The sequence below is a fragment of the Bombus impatiens genome, unplaced genomic scaffold (genome assembly GCF_000188095.3).
Source record: "Bombus impatiens unplaced genomic scaffold, BIMP_2.2 scf_0064, whole genome shotgun sequence".
In the NCBI taxonomy this organism is placed as follows: Eukaryota; Metazoa; Arthropoda; class Insecta; order Hymenoptera; family Apidae; genus Bombus; species Bombus impatiens.
Genome location: NT_176483.1, coordinates 1222681 through 1244530, shown reverse-complemented (window position 1 = coordinate 1244530; position 21850 = coordinate 1222681). Strand labels below are relative to the sequence as shown.

The 21850-nt window shown below is 30.2% G+C and overlaps 2 protein-coding genes across 3 annotated transcripts; one reads left to right on the top strand and one right to left on the bottom strand.

The window, feature by feature from the left end:
* Positions 1-422: 422 nt before the first annotated feature.
* On the top strand, positions 423-5201 carry LOC105682068. The gene is made up of 8 exons (XM_033324759.1): positions 423-763; positions 870-970; positions 1325-1547; positions 1634-1879; positions 2957-3745; positions 4109-4546; positions 4614-4676; positions 4756-5201. Exons 3-8 carry the CDS (start codon positions 1325-1327, stop codon positions 5187-5189), a joined length of 2193 nt encoding a protein of 730 aa, XP_033180650.1. The 5' UTR covers positions 423-763; positions 870-970; the 3' UTR covers positions 5190-5201.
* A 71-nt stretch (positions 5202-5272) lies between these two features.
* LOC100744237 (sialin) lies at positions 5273-21274 on the bottom strand. Of its 2 annotated transcripts, none has more exons than XM_003485543.4 (11): positions 20846-21274; positions 19245-19584; positions 11350-11552; positions 9798-9928; positions 9568-9673; positions 8852-8936; positions 8561-8781; positions 8343-8489; positions 8135-8267; positions 7815-8056; positions 5273-7677 (listed from the first exon to the last, which is right to left on the bottom strand). In XM_003485543.4, exons 2-11 carry the CDS (start codon positions 19267-19269, stop codon positions 7447-7449), a joined length of 1524 nt encoding a protein of 507 aa, XP_003485591.1. In that variant the 5' UTR covers positions 19270-19584; positions 20846-21274; the 3' UTR covers positions 5273-7446. The 2 variants fall into 2 exon arrangements, with proteins under 2 accessions (XP_003485591.1, XP_012249491.1); XM_012394068.3 differs by having other exon boundaries at positions 20926-21267.
* Between the last annotated feature and the right edge of the window lie 576 nt (positions 21275-21850).

Genomic DNA, 21850 nt, shown 5'->3' with positions numbered 1-21850 from the left:
TATGATGTTAATAGAAATTTAATTCTTTTATTTCAAGCAAATAGAATACATTATGCGACAAACCAGCAATAAAATCATTTGCACGATAATTTGTTGGTATCCCTCGCTATTTACGGGTTTTCGTTCCACTAGGAATCAGAATAGAAGCGTTGACTGAGACATGCGGTTACCTATCTTTTCGCTTGAGAGTGTAAATAAAATTGAAATTACGTCATAAAGATAATGCATAGTTTCATAATGCGTAGCTATAGTTTCATCAGAAGCAGTTGAGTGATATTCCTTGCTAGTACATCCTAGTTATACTTGTTCTATACTCCGATGCGTAATATTGCGTCTAGCATCCGGCTAATTGTCATAAACTATCATTTAGAAAATTAAGCTTTGGATAAAGAAATGTTTTCATTCATTTCCTTACATAAAAAATGTGTTGTTATTTCTGTATTCAGAGGTAGGATCACGATAGCTATTATTTTATTCTTTGGATAAATCTATCACACCGTTCTGAGCAAAAAAACCTTTATTGCACTTTCTTACATGGACTAGGGATAGACACAAAAGAACATCTTAAACCTATCGATTAAATCTATCGATTGTATCTAGAACTATGTTCTAGTTACTATTTATTGTAACTAGCGCATCTGCATATGGATGGCGAGCGCGAACTCACGTTGTCATTTTCAAGAAAATGACATCCTTTTTCCTTCAAATTAGGTTTTCTATTATCACTGTGTATGTATCTTATACATATTGTATACTATCTTAGGTTGAATATCATTGTTTTTTTGACATATCACAGAATCTGTATAACCTTTTAATATGCAAAATTCCAATAACAACATTTTCAAATAACTTATTTAACCCTCGGATAGTTTTTATTGGAACTCTGAGATGACATCTCGGACTAATAAGTGTATTTGTTCGTTGACAACAAATTACATTGGAGATAATAGTAATTTAATTTCTTATCAGAGTAAGTACTGCACATTTGTAATACTTTCAGAAATATCAAGTATTACATTTCTTCGTAAATTTAATTTCACATAATTTTCATAATTCATTTCTTAACTAAGTGTCTAAATTGTCAATAAAATTAACGTAAAATATTCTATTCTGATTATTTTCGACTTGATCGTACTTTTGAGAAGAATATGAGAGAGTCACTGTTAATGTGCATAAAAGATTTGTCTTTTTTGTTAACGCGATAGAAAAATCGAGCCATAGAAATTCCCAACGTTCGCAAGATTAAGTACGTAGAGACTTCTACTTTCTTCTTGAAATTTTATCAACTAGATGATCGATATCTTTTCGTATTCTCATATATTAGATGACTTCGGAAGATGATGCTTGGGCTCAAACTCTTATCACGGTAACCCCAGAAGACGACGCGACGTTAAGGGAAATTTTGGATACAGCGACCGTGTCGTCAACGCCGGACAAACACCTAGTTCTTGATGCTGATAATATTGTATATAGACGATCGTTTACTCACAAACAATTTGTAGATTCTAAAAAAACGAAAGACGAAGAACCGGGAGAACCAGAAGAATCAGAAGAAGTAGAACAACCAACCAGAAGAATCAGAAGATTACTCACAAACAATTTGTAGATTCTAAAAAAACGAAAGACGAAGAAGTAGAACAACCAGAAGAATCAGAAGAAGTAGAACAACCAGAAGAATTAGAAGAAGTAGAACAACCAGAAGAACCAGAAGAACCAAAGGTCCAAATTGAACAGAGGTCGAAAGAGGATGCAGAAAGCCAAACGTATCTACAAGGAATACCAGTTGTGCACATTTCTATCGAATATCGGGACGAAGCCTCGCAAACGATATACATGAGCACGCCATGTCCGCCTTTAAAATACTTTAAGGATATTATGAGTACGTCTCACTGCTCTCTATTATTATTCGTTTTACACCTTTTTGATACCTTGAATACCGTAAAAACAAAAAACTTCAGTATTTAATTTAAAAAGACGAAGACGATCTTTATTTTAATTTTACAAAAAAATTTGTATCTTTGAGTAATTTCTTCTCGCTATTTGAAAAATTACGTCATTGTTATCGTGATTAATCTTATCAGATACCGCAAGGTATTCGAAGCAAATGAAATTAATTATCTAAACGAGTTAGATCATATTTACAAGATACGATTACTGAATTCTTCTCTACGCGCGTTCATCAACAGCAAGAAGTTATTAACCCCATAACCTACAACTACGGGATGATCGTAACGGGACAAACGTAAATATTACGGGCATAGCCCGTAGTAGATGATCGGACCGAACGTAAATATTAACGTAAAACGTAAATATTATGGTATTGTTATAGCTCGTAGTAGATGATCGGGCTAAATATAGTATATAATATAATATATAATAGCTTGTTTACGTTTTCGGCCCAAAATTCTTGAACGTAAATCGTAGGTTAAGGGGTTAAGGTGCTGTTTAATTTTAATGCAAAACCTAGGTATAGGCTCTTGGTTACAACTACATAATTTTTCTTATATATTCGGATAAAAAAATAAATTAGAATCGTGTCATTGTTCCATTGAAGCTTAACGATGTACAGGGTGTTTAAATTTAATCGACCCACGCAACTATTTGCTAAACTATACATTATTCGAGAAAGTGTTTCAAATAAAACTTACTTTGTTTCAAGGGGCGCATCTTGTGCTCCTCCCCACAACGCTCCACCTAGGCAAATCCGGTAGCCGTCATAAGACGTCTCTCTTGAAATAAAACAAGTTTCATTCGATACATTCTAGCAGATATAGCAGATATTTGTGTGAGTCGAGTAAAGTAGGACACCCTGTATATTTAATCTGCTATTCGCGCAAAGTAATTGGAATAATTATGACACTATTCACCACGGGGGGAAATATCTTCATGTACGCATTAAACAAAGAGATGAACGTTTTCCCAAATCTAACTGTTAAGAGACATTTTGTGTATGTAGCGTCAATGAAGGAAGGTCCCATGCCTGAATTAAAGAGAAGCAATGTGGCAGCAACCATTCTTAGCTTCCATCCCGAAACACCGCATGATGTTGTGATGGAACAACTGTCCATGGACGTCACAGATGAAGAACGCGAAGTGTTCGAGTCGAAAGTTAGCGCCGAAGAGGAAACAGAAGTGGAAATTACTGAGATTTTGAATTTTCTACTAGCGCGTGCATTTTGGATAGACGATCCGACGAGTCAAGCACAAGCCGAGACGTCTGATAAAGCGACGCAAACTTATATCAAATATAACAATCGAACGAAAATCTTCGTTATAGATAGTCAAGTACAGACAGGTTTGAGTTGCGAACCGAAACAATCTAATACGATGCTTTTAACGGATTATTGGGAAACGAAGAAAATGATTTCAAGTTACTTAGACGATTGTATTTCCAAAGGAATCGACGTTAGGATCGTAATAGACGATATAATAGATGAAATTGTCGACAAGTGTGCCGGAAGGATTAGATATCCCATGAAAGAACAGATTATACAAACCATAGCTACGTACAAGTTAGATGATGAGAAAGAGGAAGACGTGTTGAGAAAATTGAAACTCGATATGGTAGTGGACCCCCTAGAAGCATCGATTATCGTCATACCTTTGATGGATAATTTGTTGGAAATGACTTGCAACGTTGTATCTGAAAATGCCATTCGTGCCGTTCAAATCATTTTGAAGGGAATTCTTCAGCGAACAATGATTATTATCGTAAAACTTATGGAACTGCAGAAGCAAGCGCAACGTTAGTATCAAACTTGGAACGTTTTATTATTAGACTGCAGATTTTTATGAAAATTAATATTTTTGAGATTGTAATTAAGAAAATAGTCCTATTTTCCTAAGTCCTAATACCAACGTAGGTAGACCCCCTAATATTTCTACTCATAGAACATACTGGTGAAGTTTGATCGTTAAAATTTGAAACACCCTCTATAAGCTCGTAAAAAGATATCTTATATCGAAATAAGATAGACACGCTATTATTTGAACATCGACAGGTTTAAATTTAAGATATAAGAATACGCAAAATATTAAAAGCATTTATTTAACTCGATCGTGTACCTCATTGTATCGTGATTAATAACATTTCGACAATGCGTTTCAGGTAAGTCGATAGATCAAATATTGGCTACAAGAAAGAAGAGAATTCTTGAGTCGATGACAAAGAAAGAAACGGAAACAATTTCTACGCAAACAAGTATAGCTGCAATTTCGGAAGTCAAGAAAATAAAAAAATCGAAGGAAGTTCTATGTTCTGTCTGTAGAAGACAATCGATGTGCCAGTGGTGCTTGAATGATCAAGAAGTAGAAAGTGTTCGAAAAGAGGAAATTAAGATACTTCGTACACAGGATATATTGCTAGCGTATAAACCCTGTTATATCGTGACTAAAATGACTGAAAAAGATGAAAATCTCCAACCACCTTGCCCTTCAGAAACGAAGCTCAAACCTCCCCTACAACTTCGCCCGATAGGTTCATGCGGAGAATCTCGTCGTACAATCTGTGTATTCTTACAAGGTGACAAAGAGATTGGACCTCAAGGTAAATATTACAATATTTCGTACAAAATTATACGTTTATTTGCATTTATATATTTATTATCGTTTAGAATCTGTTAACGAATGGTCTTATGTAACGGACGCTACAACGATGAAAGCATGTTCGATAAAAGGTAAAGATATCATAATTTTATTTTGCTTATTTTAATCTGCCTTCTTAAGACTGACTATATATTACGTTATACTTTGCAGAATCTGTGAGTAGCTCAAGTCAGACAATTGTAACTTTGCTAGATCAACAAATTTGCCCGCCTTCTTCCAGCAACCATAGTACATTAACTTCCCAAGCAGCAAACGCCTTACAAATATTAAAAAATACATTTTGTACCCAAGAAAACTATATTACTTCCTCGCAACAGACTTTGAAAAATTATTCGTTTACGAAGAATGAAAACGCGTGTACTAAATCAACTTGCAATGCATGTTTAAGTATAAATAACATAAGTAATAAAATGATTGGACAAAAAATCTCTTGCACGCAACAAACCTGTAAAACTTTCTCAAAGTTACATCTGCCCAATACAAATACTTACATCAACCACACCCCTTCACGCATTCCTAACAAATCACATGGAGACGGTTTAAAAATTATTCCTATATATCTCTCTCAAGACACTCGTACCTGATAATTGCAACAATTAATTAATAATAATTACTGCATATTTCCATGATAACAATTGAATGTATATACATACGTTACAATAATTAATACACTTTTAGAACGTTTATTTGACAAAAATAAATGCGCATACACTATTATTAAAGTATCCTCAGGGCAAGCTATGCACATCACAATGCAACTATATACATATAATATAATACATTCAGTAATTGCATTATATTGTAACATAAACCTAACATAAAGATAATTACACAAATTACGTATAGCTATATCTTGTATATGATTTTTAAATTAATTATAATGAAATACATACATGTGTAAAAAGATCTATTTCTGTAATTTTTGCATATCGCACATTGTAGATTATATATAAATTAAATTTATTATAAATATATTATGTATAAAGTATTATTGTATAAAGTCAAGTCATATATATTTCTGCATATTGATATTGGGAGTTCCCATGGTGATATCATATTCATTCTTATATTTACAACTGTACATTTTATATTTGTGATTTTATAAACAATATTTATAATGTGTGTGTTATAAGCGCTTGGGAACAGTGCTGAATGCAAGGCTAAGAAAGTGAATAGAGAGAAGCAGAATCTTGAGAGAGAATCAAGCGGCTTTTCCAACGAAAACAGGAACGAGGGATCATATCTTCGTACTCAACGCGTTGATAAACAATAAACTGAAGAGGAAAAAGATGTGCATAAGATGAGATAAGCATTTTTATACATAAGAAGAATATACATGTATATAAAAGAACGGTAAATATAGTCAACTCGTAGTAGGAGCTAACGGAAGAGTTTTTAACATCAAGTTTAATCTATTTATAAATGATCAATAGAAGAGAAAACATCGACGAGAAACGGGAAAAGAATGTTGGTACGATAAATGCAAGAAGAGTAGAGGAAGAGAAATCAGAGATGTTAAAAGATCTCAATATTAAGGTTTGCGAATATATCGATGATGTATGAAAAGGTGAGGTACAGGAAGCGGCGGATAGATGGGGAGGACGACCAACCGAATAGGATCAATGTGAATGATATTAAGTTCACAAACAAGTAGATACATAAATGGTATTAGGAATAATATATAGTGTACGTGACATAACAAGTTGTACGTTAGTATTAACAAAATTTCATTCATGTAATGCATTCAAAACGCTGGAAGTACTATTAAGATTATGATATTGTTGTATTCACGATAAGTACATACTATGACTTACATTGAAACTAATTCGATTTGGCACGAAATTAAGAAACGTAGTCGAGAGTATTTCTTAAGTTTTAATAGATAGTCTAGTATGATGTTTGGATATTTTATTAATGTAAAAAATCTAATATTTTTAACTATTTCTGCATTTAAAATGACATCACTTTTGGGATAATTAGGATATAAAATTATTTACTGTACACTCAGGACAGAGAGCTTTGTACTTTTCATATATCATTAATTCGTTACAATAAGTTAAAGACGCAATGTTGAAACAACGAAGTCAAATAATCGCTAGTTAGTCACTTTTTTCTAAGGAATTAGCCATGATATGAGACAAGCGAGAATATCTTCTGGCAAAACAACTCGTGAGGAACGCATGGCACCTATCCTTAGAAGCTCCGAATCGTACGAATATTTGAACAATTAGCCATTTTTCTTGCTACAAGTGACTGCAAGTACTTAGTCCTTAATATTTTTAACTAATAATTTACCTCAATTTCGGAAGAATCAACTCCTTTAACTAATTACAGTAGAAATTCTTGAAAGGTATTCATATAAATGTATAATGTTCCAGAAAATATTAGCATCGCTAATATATTACAAAGATTTGTAATATAAATTGACGATATCATATATAAGTAGATAATGCTATATAAATTTTTCACATACATATATGCATATGAATCACATTAAATTGTATAGTTTTAATACGCTTATTGTTAAGATTTATATTATAAGCATTTATTTGGTCAAGTATGCATACTTTCAACGTATTATTAGAGCAGTGAAGGAATAATCGAGTATTTTACAAAATGTTAGTAATAATATAATAAAAAATGATTAAAAGAGAGATCGACAAATTGACAAGCAAATGACAGCGTATTGATTACTAATAATTGCTGACCTATCCCTTTCAGAAAACGTAATATTCGTACTGCTTATGAAATGATCAGACATATTAATGCAATTTATGTTGAATTAAATAAATTAATAAAAATGAATATAGTATTATCTTCTTTAAAGATACAATTTTTTAATTATAATGATGCTTTGTATTCATTGTCTTCTTCTTCTTCTTCTACACGTGATTCTTTAGTCGGTATTTCAGTCATTCGTGTTTCTTCATCAGGAATCGTCTGTACTTTCTGCTGACTTAAATCATTCCATGGTTGAATTTCTGCTGAACCAAATAACCAAAAGAGTACTGTTGCAGATGTAAAAACTGCTGATGAAATCCAGAACATAACACGCCATTCTTCTACTCCATTCTATTAACAAGAAATAGTAAATAAAAAATTTTATATTCAGAATTTAGATTTAAATTTAGAAATTTTCTTAATTGTTCAAATATAACTTGTTCGATTATAATGGAATATTAAAAATTTTATACTTGATTAATCCATACCCTTTCATTTGTTAAAACGCCAATAACTGGTGGAATAATAAATCCAGCAAAACTGCCAAAAGTATTCATAATACCATACAAAGAACCAGCAAAATTCGGTGCAAGATCTTGATGATTTTGTAAACTGGTCTGGCATGCAGCTCCATTAAAAGTTAGTGCTACTATTAACATAACGATTGCAGTTACTGCATCACAACCAACGTACGTCATTATAATCAAAGCAAACGCAGGACCCATATGTGCTATTAAACAAGAAATTTTATTTATTTATCGTTATCAAATAAAATTTATCAAACCAATTTCCATTTAAATTTACTTACAGAAAATCATAAATATTTTTCTAATCCATTTTAAAGTAAGAATATTTTTCTTTCGAACATAATCACCAGCTGCAGCAAACAATACACCAGCGCCAAGTCTTGCTATGTAAGGTAATCCTGTAATTGACCCTCCCTAGATATAATTAAATTAACTTTAGTTTAGGTTATATAAATTCATTTTAAACAATACATAAACAAGACAGTATACCGATTTCATATTAAAACCAAGAACTTCCAATGTATACTTTGGTCCGTTTGTAGCGATGAAGTATATACCCCACATGTTTGCAAAATGAGCCCATAACAGAACTATGAACGGTACTGATGTAGCAACAGCTCTCACTGGTAATTTTACCTATAGTTCGACATTAATATTTAATTATATATATATAATTAAATGTATATAGCGCTAATATTTATACTTACTTTCTGTTTAGAGACAGAAGTACCTATTTGTTCTTTGATGTGAGCTTTTTCACTTTCTGTGATATTTGGATGAAGATCAGGGGTATCATATATAAGAAGAACCCATAAAGCATAAAAAATCAGTATAAGAACACTCGTAACGTAATATGCAGCTTTCCAACCAAAAGCACTAATTATTTGGCCACATAATGTAAACGTGACTACAGTTCCAAAAGGTCCACCTAAAAAACGATATCTCAAATTATATTATGTTCGATTTATTACTTTTGTATTTCATTTTTATGTAAATACCTTGCATTGTCCATACAAATATACCCTTCTCGCTAGGAGGAACCCATCTTGCAATCATTGCATGAAGAGCAGGATAAACAGCTGCCTATGAATTTAGTTTAATAGTAAAAATTTATCTTGATTACATTATCGCACGTTATTAACAATAATAAACACACAATGAAGTCCTTTATGATCAGCTAAATATACAAAGGATTTATCACCTAAAATATCTTTGCTACAATTAAAATTTCATAAAAAATGTTTTCTACAAAAATTCCATAGTTTTATAGAAACCAGTGTATATTAAACGTAGCTCTAATCGGTTAGTAGAGTTAATAAGATGTAAACTCTGTTTTTTTTTTAGATAGAAAACTGTCTAGACTGCCTATCTAATAATAGCCAGTCTTCAGTCGTCAAAACACGTATGAACAAAATTTTCTGTCTAGTTTAGATTTCTAAATTATTGATATATCCATTACTCATACAACACAAAGCCGTTTTATTTATGTAACATTTATGTAGTGAATAGACGTTCACAAGACGTCGATAATCGTACTGTTTTGTATTGTAGCAGACTTTTCAAAGATATAACTCGACGCCCTAAGCGTCTTTAAGATGTCCAAGTCTAAAAATTTTATGTACGCTTCTATAAAACTATCTTATTTAGTAAGAAATTTAATGAAAATGGAAAAACAATAATTTATAAATGATAAATAATTTAGTGAGTGACTTACTCCAAAGAAGCCCATCAAAAAACGAAGTGCAAACACTAAACCATAATGTATACCAGAAGCCCAAGGCATCAAAAGGTTTAGTACTGCAGGTATCAGCGTTGCAAATCTATATTAAAAGGTTATACAAGAAATAGGTAAAATACATGTAAAGGATTATAAAATGTAATGCGAAATAATAAGGTATACATACATATATCGTAAATATACATATAATTGGAAACTATACTTACGCTACTACTTTCGAACCTCCATATCTTTCAGCTAAAAGACCAGCGGGTACACTTGCTGGGATAACTCCGTAAAAATAGCCAGAAAGTAAAAGACCTTGTATATGCTGATTCCACTCAAATCGTTCGCCATACTGTAAGATGAAAATTTGGTATTGATCTAATGTATAGCAAATAACAAACAATTTAATGAAATTATCGTTACATTCTTATTTTACGAAATTTTAATTGGTAGTTAGTAATTCTAAACAAAAGTATTACACAAAACAAAAATAAACATTTCTAAACAAAAATACACATATTAAACACAATTAATCCTAAAACTAACAGTTTATAACAACGGAAATAATCTTCTATAGATGCAATCCCTTACGCTTTACACTTTACACCGTTACTCTATCCATGATAATATCTTTCCTTTTTTACGCACTTCCTACTAGTGCAATTCATTCATTTACACCCAATCAACATAATATGAAAAACATTTAGGTCCAAACATAGTTAGTCTCTTTATTTTATCGTTCAATATTAATCTTTTCTTCGTTATTTTAGCACCCTGTGTCTTAGAATTCGATGATCTTTTGTATTTTTGTTGAATTATGCATAGAAAATTTCATATTTGTGTTCATACCTTTTTGAAAAATTATAACAAGATCGTAGATACATGTATGAATTCTAATTTACGTGAAGGCATTTGTGTGTTGACATTTATGTAAAGTGTGGTATAAGACTCTCTAAAACTAAACCTAACTATTTGAATTTCTTTGAAAAATTAGAAGAACTAGTTTATTAAATGATGCGTGAAAAAGATTTTAAAAAGATTGTAGTTGATCGGAATCGAGAAAAAGACGCTAAAGGTCATCTTTTACACCTTTTTTATCTGAGCCTGTAATAAAAATTTAAACAATACGTTTTGTACATTTATGTCAGCTATATATATATACTGAAAGTTTTATCGGGATCGGCTAACATTACTGTGAGTTGCGAACGGTTAAAAATGTTGGAAATGTTGAAAATTTATATCTTTCAATGGTTGTTGCTTGTTTTTGCCTCAAGCGATTTCTATGTGCATGTGTAAAATGATTGATTTCCATTCTTTGAATTTTCATAGGAAGTTAACACTTTGATAAAACATAATTAATTGGCTATAAAGATGTTATTGCATATGACTCAAGAAAGCAGTATGTAATAGTAATGTTTACTAAAAACACATCCATAAAAAAAAGAAGATGTATCTAATTGTTTGTGTAAACAAAACAATCGCTGACGGGTGCATAGATAAAATTAAATTTTCCACGCTTTTAATGTTGATAACAAGAAAAAACTGCACAAGATATATTCAGTAAATCTAAAACGTCTTTAAGTTTAGTTTACTCGACGATGAAGCAGAAAAAATGATTCTACTTATATCTGAATCTTTGGTAATAACGTACTGTGTATATCATGCGCTTCTCGTATAAAATAATTTGTCATACAATGCACGATATAAAAGCTGTGTTCTTGCTGCGGAATATGCTAAATATTTTGTTGCATGTGTAATTAAAAAAATACTTACGTCTGGAAGTATAGTAGGTTTATGAGTACTGTTACTGCTATTAGTGGCGATGGGGGCAGAACATGCTGGACCACTTGCTCCACTTTTACTAGTTGCATTTACCATAGCAACAATGGTAATGGACAAATTTGTACGAATCATGTATGAAAACATACAAGCTAAAAACATCATCGCGCCTAAAATCGCTCTCCTCGGTATTCTGTCTGAAATATATGTACATATGTATATTTTGTTTGATAAAAACGTCAGAGTTAGAAAATTTTATTTACAATTTAAAGGTTATGTTTAAGAATCATCAAGGAACATTGATACTGTAGTTAATATTTAACAAGTTTTAACACAGCACGAACTATAATGGAATTTCTATTCAGGCTGCTTAGTATTTTCAGTATATAATAATCAGATAACTATATTCTTATTAATTGAGATATACAGAATGTTGCATATAACTCGAGCACTTTGAATATCTCATTTATTATGAATGATAAAAAGAAAACAGCAGAAGAAAACAATGATGACAGACATAATATTTTTTTAAGATCGTATTTCTTCTAGATTTTACGATCGTCGATGTTTCTTTCTTTACAAATAGGACTATATGTATGCTTTTATCGTTACAGCGTTATAGCTCAGATTAAGACCAATCCAGTGACCTATACTACTACGTCTTCGCGTGATCTTGATTCTCAATTCTTGACGTTCAACACGATCTTCATTTCTCAATCTACACATGGGCTGTGGAAAGGTTTGTTTCCAGAAAGTGAAAAGTAGTTTCTCCGTTTTTCATTTGATCGATATGCAGATGTCTATCTGAGCTTAGAAAGAGATGGTAATTTGTAGAATTATGATCAGAAAAAGCAGAAGAATATAAGAAGGGTGGTTGGTGGTACAAGCGGAAAGGGGGTGATTCTACGCGAAAAAACAAGTCGAAAATATAGAATAAAAATTGTTCGTTCGAGGCTTTGTTTTCGACAAAATCCACTTTGAATTTTTGCTCGGTACGCGTGCACTTTATCGCGTCTCGTTATAACGGATCTCACTGTAGATCGTTGTCTCGATTGATGTTATTTTTAAAATTTTAAAAATTTTTAAATTTTAAAATTTTAAAATTTTAAAATTTTTAAATTTTGAAATTTTTAAATTTTTAAATTTTTAAATTTTTAAATTTTAAAAATTTTTAAATTTTTAAATTTTTAAAATTTTTAAATTTTTATTCTATACTTTCGACTTCTTTTTTCGCGTAGAATCACCCCCTTTCCGCTTGTACCACCAGTTACCAACCACCCTGTATTCTATATTTTCGACTTCAAGTTAGTAACTTGCTAAATAAATGGAAAAGATGACTAGCTTAATTTTTTTTTTATAATTTTTTCATCGAGACAATGATCTGCAATGAGATCCGTTATAACGTACCGCACGCGTACCGAGCGAAAATTCAAAGTGGATTTTCTCGAAAACAAAGCCTCGAACGAAAAATTTGTATTCTATATTTTCGACTTCTTTTTTCGCGTAGAATCATCCCCTTTCCGCTTGTACCATCAGTTACCAACCACCCTGTATAAGAAGTTTCTACTCAAAGTCTGGCTGAGCAACGTGTACAATATGCGACCTTGCAGTATCACGTAGATAGGAACAAGGATGTCGTCTTCATCATTCTGGCTCATTAATATCACTGGCCGTTTTCTTATAAAGACTTTGCGATTACAGTAGGCGAGGTAAGTACGTAAAATATCCGCAGCAATAATTTTAGTAATAATTCGTCATATACGTTATCTTTTGACGCCTAAACGGTCATTACATTGTTAACAATTCACAAATAAAAAATATTGGACAGGTTTTTTAATTTCCAAAGTAGTAACGTACGTATATAAAGACGATATTTATAAGCTGGTTTCCCTTGAGAGAAATTGCGAATGTCACTACTTTGACGAATAAAACGTTTTCCTTCAGAAAGCAACGCAAGAGGTTCATCAGTCTCTTAGTAATATACGCCGACAAACATGACGAGAGTCACGTAGTTCTTTGAAGTATTATATAAAAACAAGGATAAAACCTGATGCGAAATCAAAGAGACGCTAGAATGGAATTACATACTTAGGTGCAAACAAACTTGATATTAACGAGGAAATGGCAGGGGGAACGAAACTTTTGCAAAGACTTTGTGAAATATCGAGATGTCAATAAGATGAAATAAAGAAAATTTCGAAATGAATTCAGTTCGTAGTTAAGGAGTTGGTCGGAGGTTATAAAATACACAGATAAATTCGGCACGAATTGGAAAAGTGCCAAGAAGGTTAGAAACATACGAATATAAAAACCAGGCAGCTATAAGAATCGGACGAACTTGATTCAACAATTCAGGTTATAGGGTCGTGGACAAACCTCGCGTAAAATCATCTTCGGTAATTTGCGAAAGAACTTGATGCGGAATCAAAGCGTATCGCAAGGATAGTTAGGTTTCGTAATCCTAAGAAGTTGATTGAAACTCGAGTAGTTTCAGCTTTAATCTTCTTTCCATTGCGTCAAATTCGAATGAATATTAATAAAATGATGAGTCTTTGAAATTTGACAATTTTTCAATAGTATTCTAGTAACGCGATAAATTTCTTCGGTAGCATACGTTCTTTAAGGTCGTAGTTGAGTCATATCTCTGTTTCTAATTGCCGTTCAATTGATTGGTGTCAAGCTCGCATCATTGCTCGAGGTATAAACAAGAGCGATTTTTAAAAGCGACAAGAAAATATTGTTCGCATGTAGCGAGATAGTACAGGAGGGAACACTGTCATCAAAAGATAAGAGATTAATCTTACATATCAGCAAATTCCAGTCATAATAAGAAACAAATTATTGAACAAGCTGAAGTTTACGATCCTATTCTATTTTTTATACGATTTTGTAGCTTCCAATATTTTTTTTTTTTTTTTTATAGTGCGTGACATCTAAAAAGGCAAGAAGATAAAAATGAATATTGAAGATCAAACATTGAAACGAGATTTCTCGCAAGTTTTCTTTTGTCTTTTACAGGAGTTTGGAAGTATTTTAAAAAATAGAATCAAATTTTGTAGAATTGAATACCTACATATGTAGTATTTATGTGCAATGCACGACAAATGTAAATATGCACATGCTAAATTTCCAGAGAAAAGAAGAAGTTTCCAGCATCAAAAGGAAAAATGCTGGATTTTAGACAACATATTATACGAGAATACTTAAAATATTATAATCCGGAAAACCTTCGGTAATTAATAATCTGTTTATATAGAAAATTTATATATATTTAAAATACCTTAGAAGTGCATATTACGGAAGTAGGGAAAGTTTCTACATAAAAGGAAATATGTACTGTTTACTAATCGGAAATAGGAAATTGCCACGGTTCCTTGCAATTCATCGAGTTAATTTCATCGTGATTAAAGCAAGTAATTAAATCATCTATTTCGAGTGGAACACCATGTGTAATGATATTAATAACTTCCATGTACATGTACGAAGTATTTCGCTCATCCTTGTTCGCTTACATACTTTCGCTATTTTGGCAACACGAAGGAGCGTTACGAAGAATAAAATATTTGCTTTTATATAAGATGCATTGCAAGCAATAAAGTTTGTCATTCAACATCATTCCTTTTCATAATTAGTTATCACTGAAATCCGAAATTAATTATAACACATTTACTTTCACGTCTAAGTGAAAGAAATGAATGGGATTCATATATATAATATAGTATACACAATTGTGTAAATATATCTATTTTAGAAGGTGGTGAAACGATTAAATTTGCGATTACACCTTCGTAACGCGGAAAAGCGTACAAAGAAAATTTCAATGTATATGGATCGTATTAAATTTGATATTTATTGATAGTATGAACTAGTTATTTATTTATTGTTCAAAGATACGTGGAAATTAATAATAATCGTACATCTCTTAAATTACATATTTTCATACCGACATAAACTTCAAAACTACTTTTCCATCGTATAAAACGATTTTCGTTGCCTACGATCATTTGAAGGCTGATATGCTAATTATGCGCCGGTGATTATGAAAATGGCCTATGTCATTTATTTTTCGTTTCGAGATATTCAAAGCGCTCCGTTCGAAGCATAAACTGGATTCTATTTAACCACGCAACAATCAACTCAATTCAATGGTTCAATATCTATTACCTTGCAAAGATGATTTTAGATTATTGTAATCTAAATAGACTTAGGCCACTTTCAGAATCAACTTTATAAATGACAATAATACGATAATAAAATAATATTATTGTTAACGCATTTCGATAATTGTACGAATTTGAAAAAGATAACCTTGGAGATAAAAACGTTCTATCGCGATATTATTCGAGTAAAATCAAACATCTTCTTCCTGTAGATGTTCTTATGCTGCCAGAAATAACGAAAATGCGAAGGTCAACAATAATAATAAATAACGGATGAAACAAAAATATCAATTTGTTTACTACGTAAAAAGACAACGGTACGTTATAGCATTCGATAAAAGTCTTAAGTTACGTATGTATATATTTATGTATATATATACAATAATACACAACGATTATTTTTAAAGTACGTTTTCCATGTCCACGTTCTATAGCATTGATTCTAGACGTTAAAACGATGAGAAAAATTCATATAAATAAATTAAAGCTGTCATAGGCCAATAAATCAACCGACGAACCTTTCTTTTTTGTTTCGCTCGCTCTGAGCCAAATAAATGAAATTTTAATAATAATCAGTAATGGTGGAAATTCTGTCGTCATTGTTTCTTCAAGAAGAGAGAGAAACACAAAGAATGAGTAAAGTTGAAAGAAAGTCCGTCAGCTGAGTCATTTTAATCACAACTGTCAGTATATCTACATATCTCTAACGTAAAACTAAATTGATTATGACTTGAAAAATAATATTTACGTGCACGAATATTCATTGTCTTGATGTATAGAATCGATCCTACAATTAACTTCCACATACTTTGGGACACCATGTATATTGTGAAATTATTAAAACATGACAAATACAGTGCAATTAACGATACATAACGTTGCTCATTGACGACAACCGTATTTGTATGATTCATAGTTTAGTCAACTAGTTTTACATATTTTATTTAACATTATTTACGATCGTAGATAATGTAATAAAAGCATCAAAACGAATTTCAAGTAATTTAAATAATAATAACATACATGTTGTAACTTACTAGCAGAATTGAGATATGTTATCAAACTTAATGTTGCGAGTATGTTATATAATTATTTATCTATGTATATAATTGCCTTTATTTTCTTTTTCTTATCTCTATCGTTTGGCTTTATTTTCATAGACATATTCAAAAATGTCGTCAATACTATATGCATCTATGCACATCATAAGTAAATTTCAATTAGGTTCGGTTAAGTTTAGGTACAATTCATGCCAAATTTCATATTATATCATCATTAACAGACATTGGGAATATTTCTGCCACGATAAAATGATCTGCAATTACATATTCGATTATCAAAGTACGAAGCTATGTATAGAGTTGTTTACGAGTACATACACCGTAGAATATTTGCTTTCTTTGCATTAAACACGTTCTATATTTTGGGTGTACGCATTAGTGTCCGCACTAACGTAATTTATTCTATGATCAACTGAGTTCTTTATTTAAATTCTTATAAAATTTCCAACAATAGGAAATTCTATTATTTATGGCGTGGTATTACGTTTGATCCATTTGCGGATGGCTTGAAGCAAGGTTGTAGACGTTCTATTAAGAAATGACTCAACAAACAAATATTTACTCAAACGTTCGATATCCATTCGACTGAAAATTTATGCTCCCATAATAACTCGTCTTATGTTATATTTTCGTTTTTTCAAACCTGACACAAATCTAACCCAAATCTACCTCCAACATATCCCAAACATATCTCAATCCTATTTGAAATCTCACAAGTATGATATATGTTATTCAAAATATATCCTTGCATACGTGTACATATCTGTGAAATTAAAGTTGAATGACGTACAGATGTATAATCCTAATGACATATCTCAGGGTGATATCAATGAGGATTTTTTTTTTTTTTAGATAATTATCCAATCTATAAATTAGTAACGCTTAGATTTAAATTATATCAAGACAACAGCTATGGCAATTATTTTTAATTTCACGATGGCGAAACTAATTTAAGAACTAAAAAAATTAATTAGCTTAATTAGATAATTAAAATGTTAATTGTTATAACACTTCTGATATATTGAAGAACAAAGTTTTTCTTAAATAACTTAATTTATAAAATTTTGTAAGTACACATATCAATAGCATTAAAAATATATGAGTCGAAAGGTAAAGAAAATATTTTTGAACAAGTCCTATGTATAAAAGGAAATTATTGATTTGCAATAAAACTAGAACTCTGCACATAGAAAATAATGGACAGTGCATTATTTGCGTTACGTGTTATAAAAGATGAAAATTTCACTTAATAAAATACAAAATACGATCAGCTTCTCTGTATAAAAATAATGTTATCATTAACGCTTGTTTAGTTCTCTGAACGGTAACAAATACATATTGTGCACATTGAATTCACTAAAATAATATCTATTGCATAACATAATTGTTATATAATTATGTACGTACGTATGTTTCTACATTGTTACAAATTAACCGACTGTAACAATCAATGTACGATAAATTTATGATTAATGATTTATTTTGATAAAAAAATACCATACTTTCAGATTACATATTCTTATTTGAGTAAGAGAAAGAATTTAAGAACTTTGTTCGGAATTAAGTGAAGTAATCAAAGATGAAATAAAAAATAATAATTATTATTATTTTATATAAAGAATAAAATAATAAAAGATTAATGAAAAGCCAGTACTTTCTTTCTCGAAAAAATATAATTTCGTACATCAAAATTTAATTTTTCCTAAAAGTGCCTTTAGCACGGCCATATGCTTTTACATGTCAATGTAAGAGTTAAGAAATCCATTTTCTAACAATACTACATAGTTAATTATTATTTAATAACATTCTTTTCAATGTTTATTTTACAGTCTAATTATTATTCTATGAATTGTATTTTCACATTATGTTATATGCACAAAGAAGAAGCAAGATATAATAATAGTGACCTTTTTTAAATATAAACAAAAAGTTATATAATATTTGGTTATATACAGGGTGTCCATGTTCACGCTATTAGTTCTCAGCGTTCTTCTATAAGTGTGGGAAAAAATACAAGAGGAGAAGAATAAATTACATATTCGCGATAATATACTTTTCACAAGTGTAAAAATGTATACGCATTTCACAGTAACATAAGCGAGGTAGTTTCAAAAATATTTTAAGATTAGTTTCAATTTTGCAGAATTTATTACATGTAGAACAAAGAAAACATAAATAGGAAAGTACTGCGTTACATCTTTCCTTATTTTTCATGACACTCTACAAAATTAAATTTAAAATATATTGCTATAATACTATTTTAAACTAACCAGTTTTCGACTATGTTACATCAATACTTTTTTTCGTAGAACGTTGAGAGAATTCAGTGTATGCAAAAAGATATACGTAAAAAAAAAATATGTAGTTCACTTTGAATCGTTTATCTTTTTCCTTTCGTTTTTTTCTCATATTTATCGTTTATCGCTGCGAACTAATAGCGTGAGCACCCTGTATATAAACTTTATGTAATATGTATATATATACATATACAATTAATTGTTTATTATGTAAATACGAAAATAAATTGATTAATCTTATTAAAAAATCCATGAAAAATTAAATCGGCAAGAGAATAACAAGAAATACGAATAAACATTTGCAATGTACAAGACTGTGAAATTTGAAGAGTTTTAGATTCTTAAGAATTTTAAGATTGCAAAGTACTTACCATTAACCTTCCGGAATAGACCCATTTTGTTTGTAGAATTGGTCACTGGTATACGAACGACAGCACGATGTTTTGAATTATTTAAATTATAAACCGTATCTATATTTGAAATTGACGGTTATTGATAATGCTTTTAATCGCTATCAATAACAATTTTGTAATAGCAGGCAAGAAATTTTCGCGTCAAGTTACTCTAGAGGATATCATCAGGATTTAATCAACTTTGTAAACTATTGGTTCACTTGCATTACATCATGTTCACGCAAATGTCAGATATTAGTAATAGCGATTCTTTTCATTCTTCTTCTGGACTTCGAAATCATACGTTTTCACGGAGATGCTGAAAAAAAACACCACTATCACTACATCTGAATTCTATATTTAATCATAATGGAATTACTCGGAGTTATGTAATATTACATATTATATGTAGAGAAACTAAGTTTGAAAAAAAACGCAGAGAATATTTAAATACGCCGCCAAATACGTATATCTGTATGTAATCTGATTAGCAAGATTGACACGAAGATAATCTACAATGTACATATATTTTATTATTTTTATACTATTGATAAAGTTAATATCGCTTGAATTCAGTGAATTATATGACATTAATGTTGTAATTGTCATATTATATATATATATACATTTACATTAAATGTGTACTTTCAAGCATTTGATAAAGTTATTTAACTAAATATATAAGAAACTGAAACATTTACTAGAAATTCATCGGATACTATAATAGATTATATTATTGTATTATTATCTACTGATCCTTTAAATGTAAGAATATTGCATGTTAATTAAAAAAGAAAGCTATGAGCAATACACGAAAGTGAAATTTAATAGCTTTAAAAGCTGAAATTAAAAACTAATTAAACTAACATATGACATTATTGTAACTCAATTTTAAACGAAATCTTATGAAATTACAAGTTCGTAAAAATTTTACTTTTTTACGTCACATAAGATTAACTAGTTGTTTGAATTGGAATTCAAATTTTTTTAATGTTACAAGTTATTATTTTCTAATATGTATTTTCCAATTTTATTCTTGACTAATATATCTATCTAATCTAACGAATCTATCTCTATATTTTTATTTCGCACGATGCCACATAGTGCATTAGTCTAATAATTAAGAAGGGCAGCATACGATTATCTGAACAATATATATATTATTCTGTTCGCATATTGTTCTGTTTCTGTATTGCATCATATTTATGTACTTTGTTGGAATAGGATTATGGGATTGTATGTACATTGTAGATATATTATATATTCCAAAAACATTGAATAATGTACGGATGGTACAATAAATATAATTATAATTACAATATGCTATAATTAAAAAATTTGTTAAATATTTCGAATTTTAAAACAAGTCGATATTATATGTTGATTAATTGATAAAAATGTAATTTTGTGTAAATATTGAATTAGAATTAAAGTAGAATATAATTTTTAACATTCTAGTATATTAAAATATATTTAAAAATTCATATTTTCATTATATCCTTAATATTCAATATATTCAAATAATAATAAAATTCAAATAAATATTAACATCAAATAACAAAATAAATAATTGCACTTACAACTAGTGTAAATCACGAGTATCATCAACTTACATACATCACGCGTTTCATTTATTGCATGATGGCACAATGAGACTAACCTATTTCAGTCGTATCTTTTCTAAGATCGTAAAACGCACAATAATATCCCGCCAATTTGTCGATCAATATTCACAAAACTATGTTACTCTTTGTCGATACGATTTTTCATATTAAAATAAAAAATTGCTTTCCGTTTAATTTATTCCCATACACACATAATAAACCTTGTATAAAGAATTGTAATATTTATTTTACTAATATTGTTAAATCACAATGAAACGCAACACTACACGCCGATCAAAGGAACTGTTACACATACGCCATGGCAAACGTGACTACGTGACTGAAAGACAGTCAGTTACTCCCGTCGTCGTCACTAATTCTTACTGAACGGCGAGACGCTACCTTTTTTTAGTCCCCAATTCGCGCTTCTTTTCTCCTACCACAGTCACCTGTTGAATGTATGTGTATGTATAATGTATTCTCTGCATAGATGAATGAATTACACGTAATGGATAAGAATAACTATTTCCTGACTGAAATTTCACACTATTATCCTTCTATTTGTACGTATGAAATAGCTTTAATTAATATTAACATTGATAGATATTATTTTCATAAAATTATAAAACAAAAAATATAAAATTAATATCAACTATTCTAGCACGATATGTAATATCTGGTAATATCTACATATTTATTTTGGAATATTATTTTTATCAATTATAAGTAATCGCAACATGCCTTATTTGTACTTAGAAGAAATATGTAAATGAAATTCTACAAATTTTTTAAATATAATTTGTGAGAAATTTAATTGAATACATGCATATTTAGTGTATTTATGTAACACAATTATTATTAAATATAAAGGATTATAGAAAAAGGGACTGCTTTTAAAATTACAGAAAGTTATATAAAAATGAGTAAATCAATTTAAGAAAATAATTTATTAGGCTTTAATAACTTTTTTTTAATTTTTCC

Excerpts from the sequence above, each read along its gene's own strand:
- LOC105682068 (XM_033324759.1), top strand. The coding sequence starts at position 1,325 with ATGACTTCGGAAGATGATGCTTGGGCTCAAACTCTTATCACGGTAACC. Across the intron at positions 1,548-1,633 it reads ACCGGGAGAACCAGAAGAAT|TAGAACAACCAGAAGAATCA; the intron begins CAGAAGAAGTAG and ends AAGACGAAGAAG. Across the intron at positions 1,880-2,956 it reads ATACTTTAAGGATATTATGA|CGTCAATGAAGGAAGGTCCC; the intron begins GTACGTCTCACT and ends TTGTGTATGTAG.
- LOC100744237 (XM_003485543.4), bottom strand. The coding sequence starts at position 19,269 with ATGGGTCTATTCCGGAAGGTTAATG. Across the intron at positions 9,674-9,797 it reads GGAGGTTCGAAAGTAGTAGC|ATTTGCAACGCTGATACCTG; the intron begins GTAAGTATAGTT and ends CTTTTAATATAG. Across the intron at positions 8,268-8,342 it reads TTGGTTTTAATATGAAATCG|GGAGGGTCAATTACAGGATT; the intron begins GTATACTGTCTT and ends AATTATATCTAG.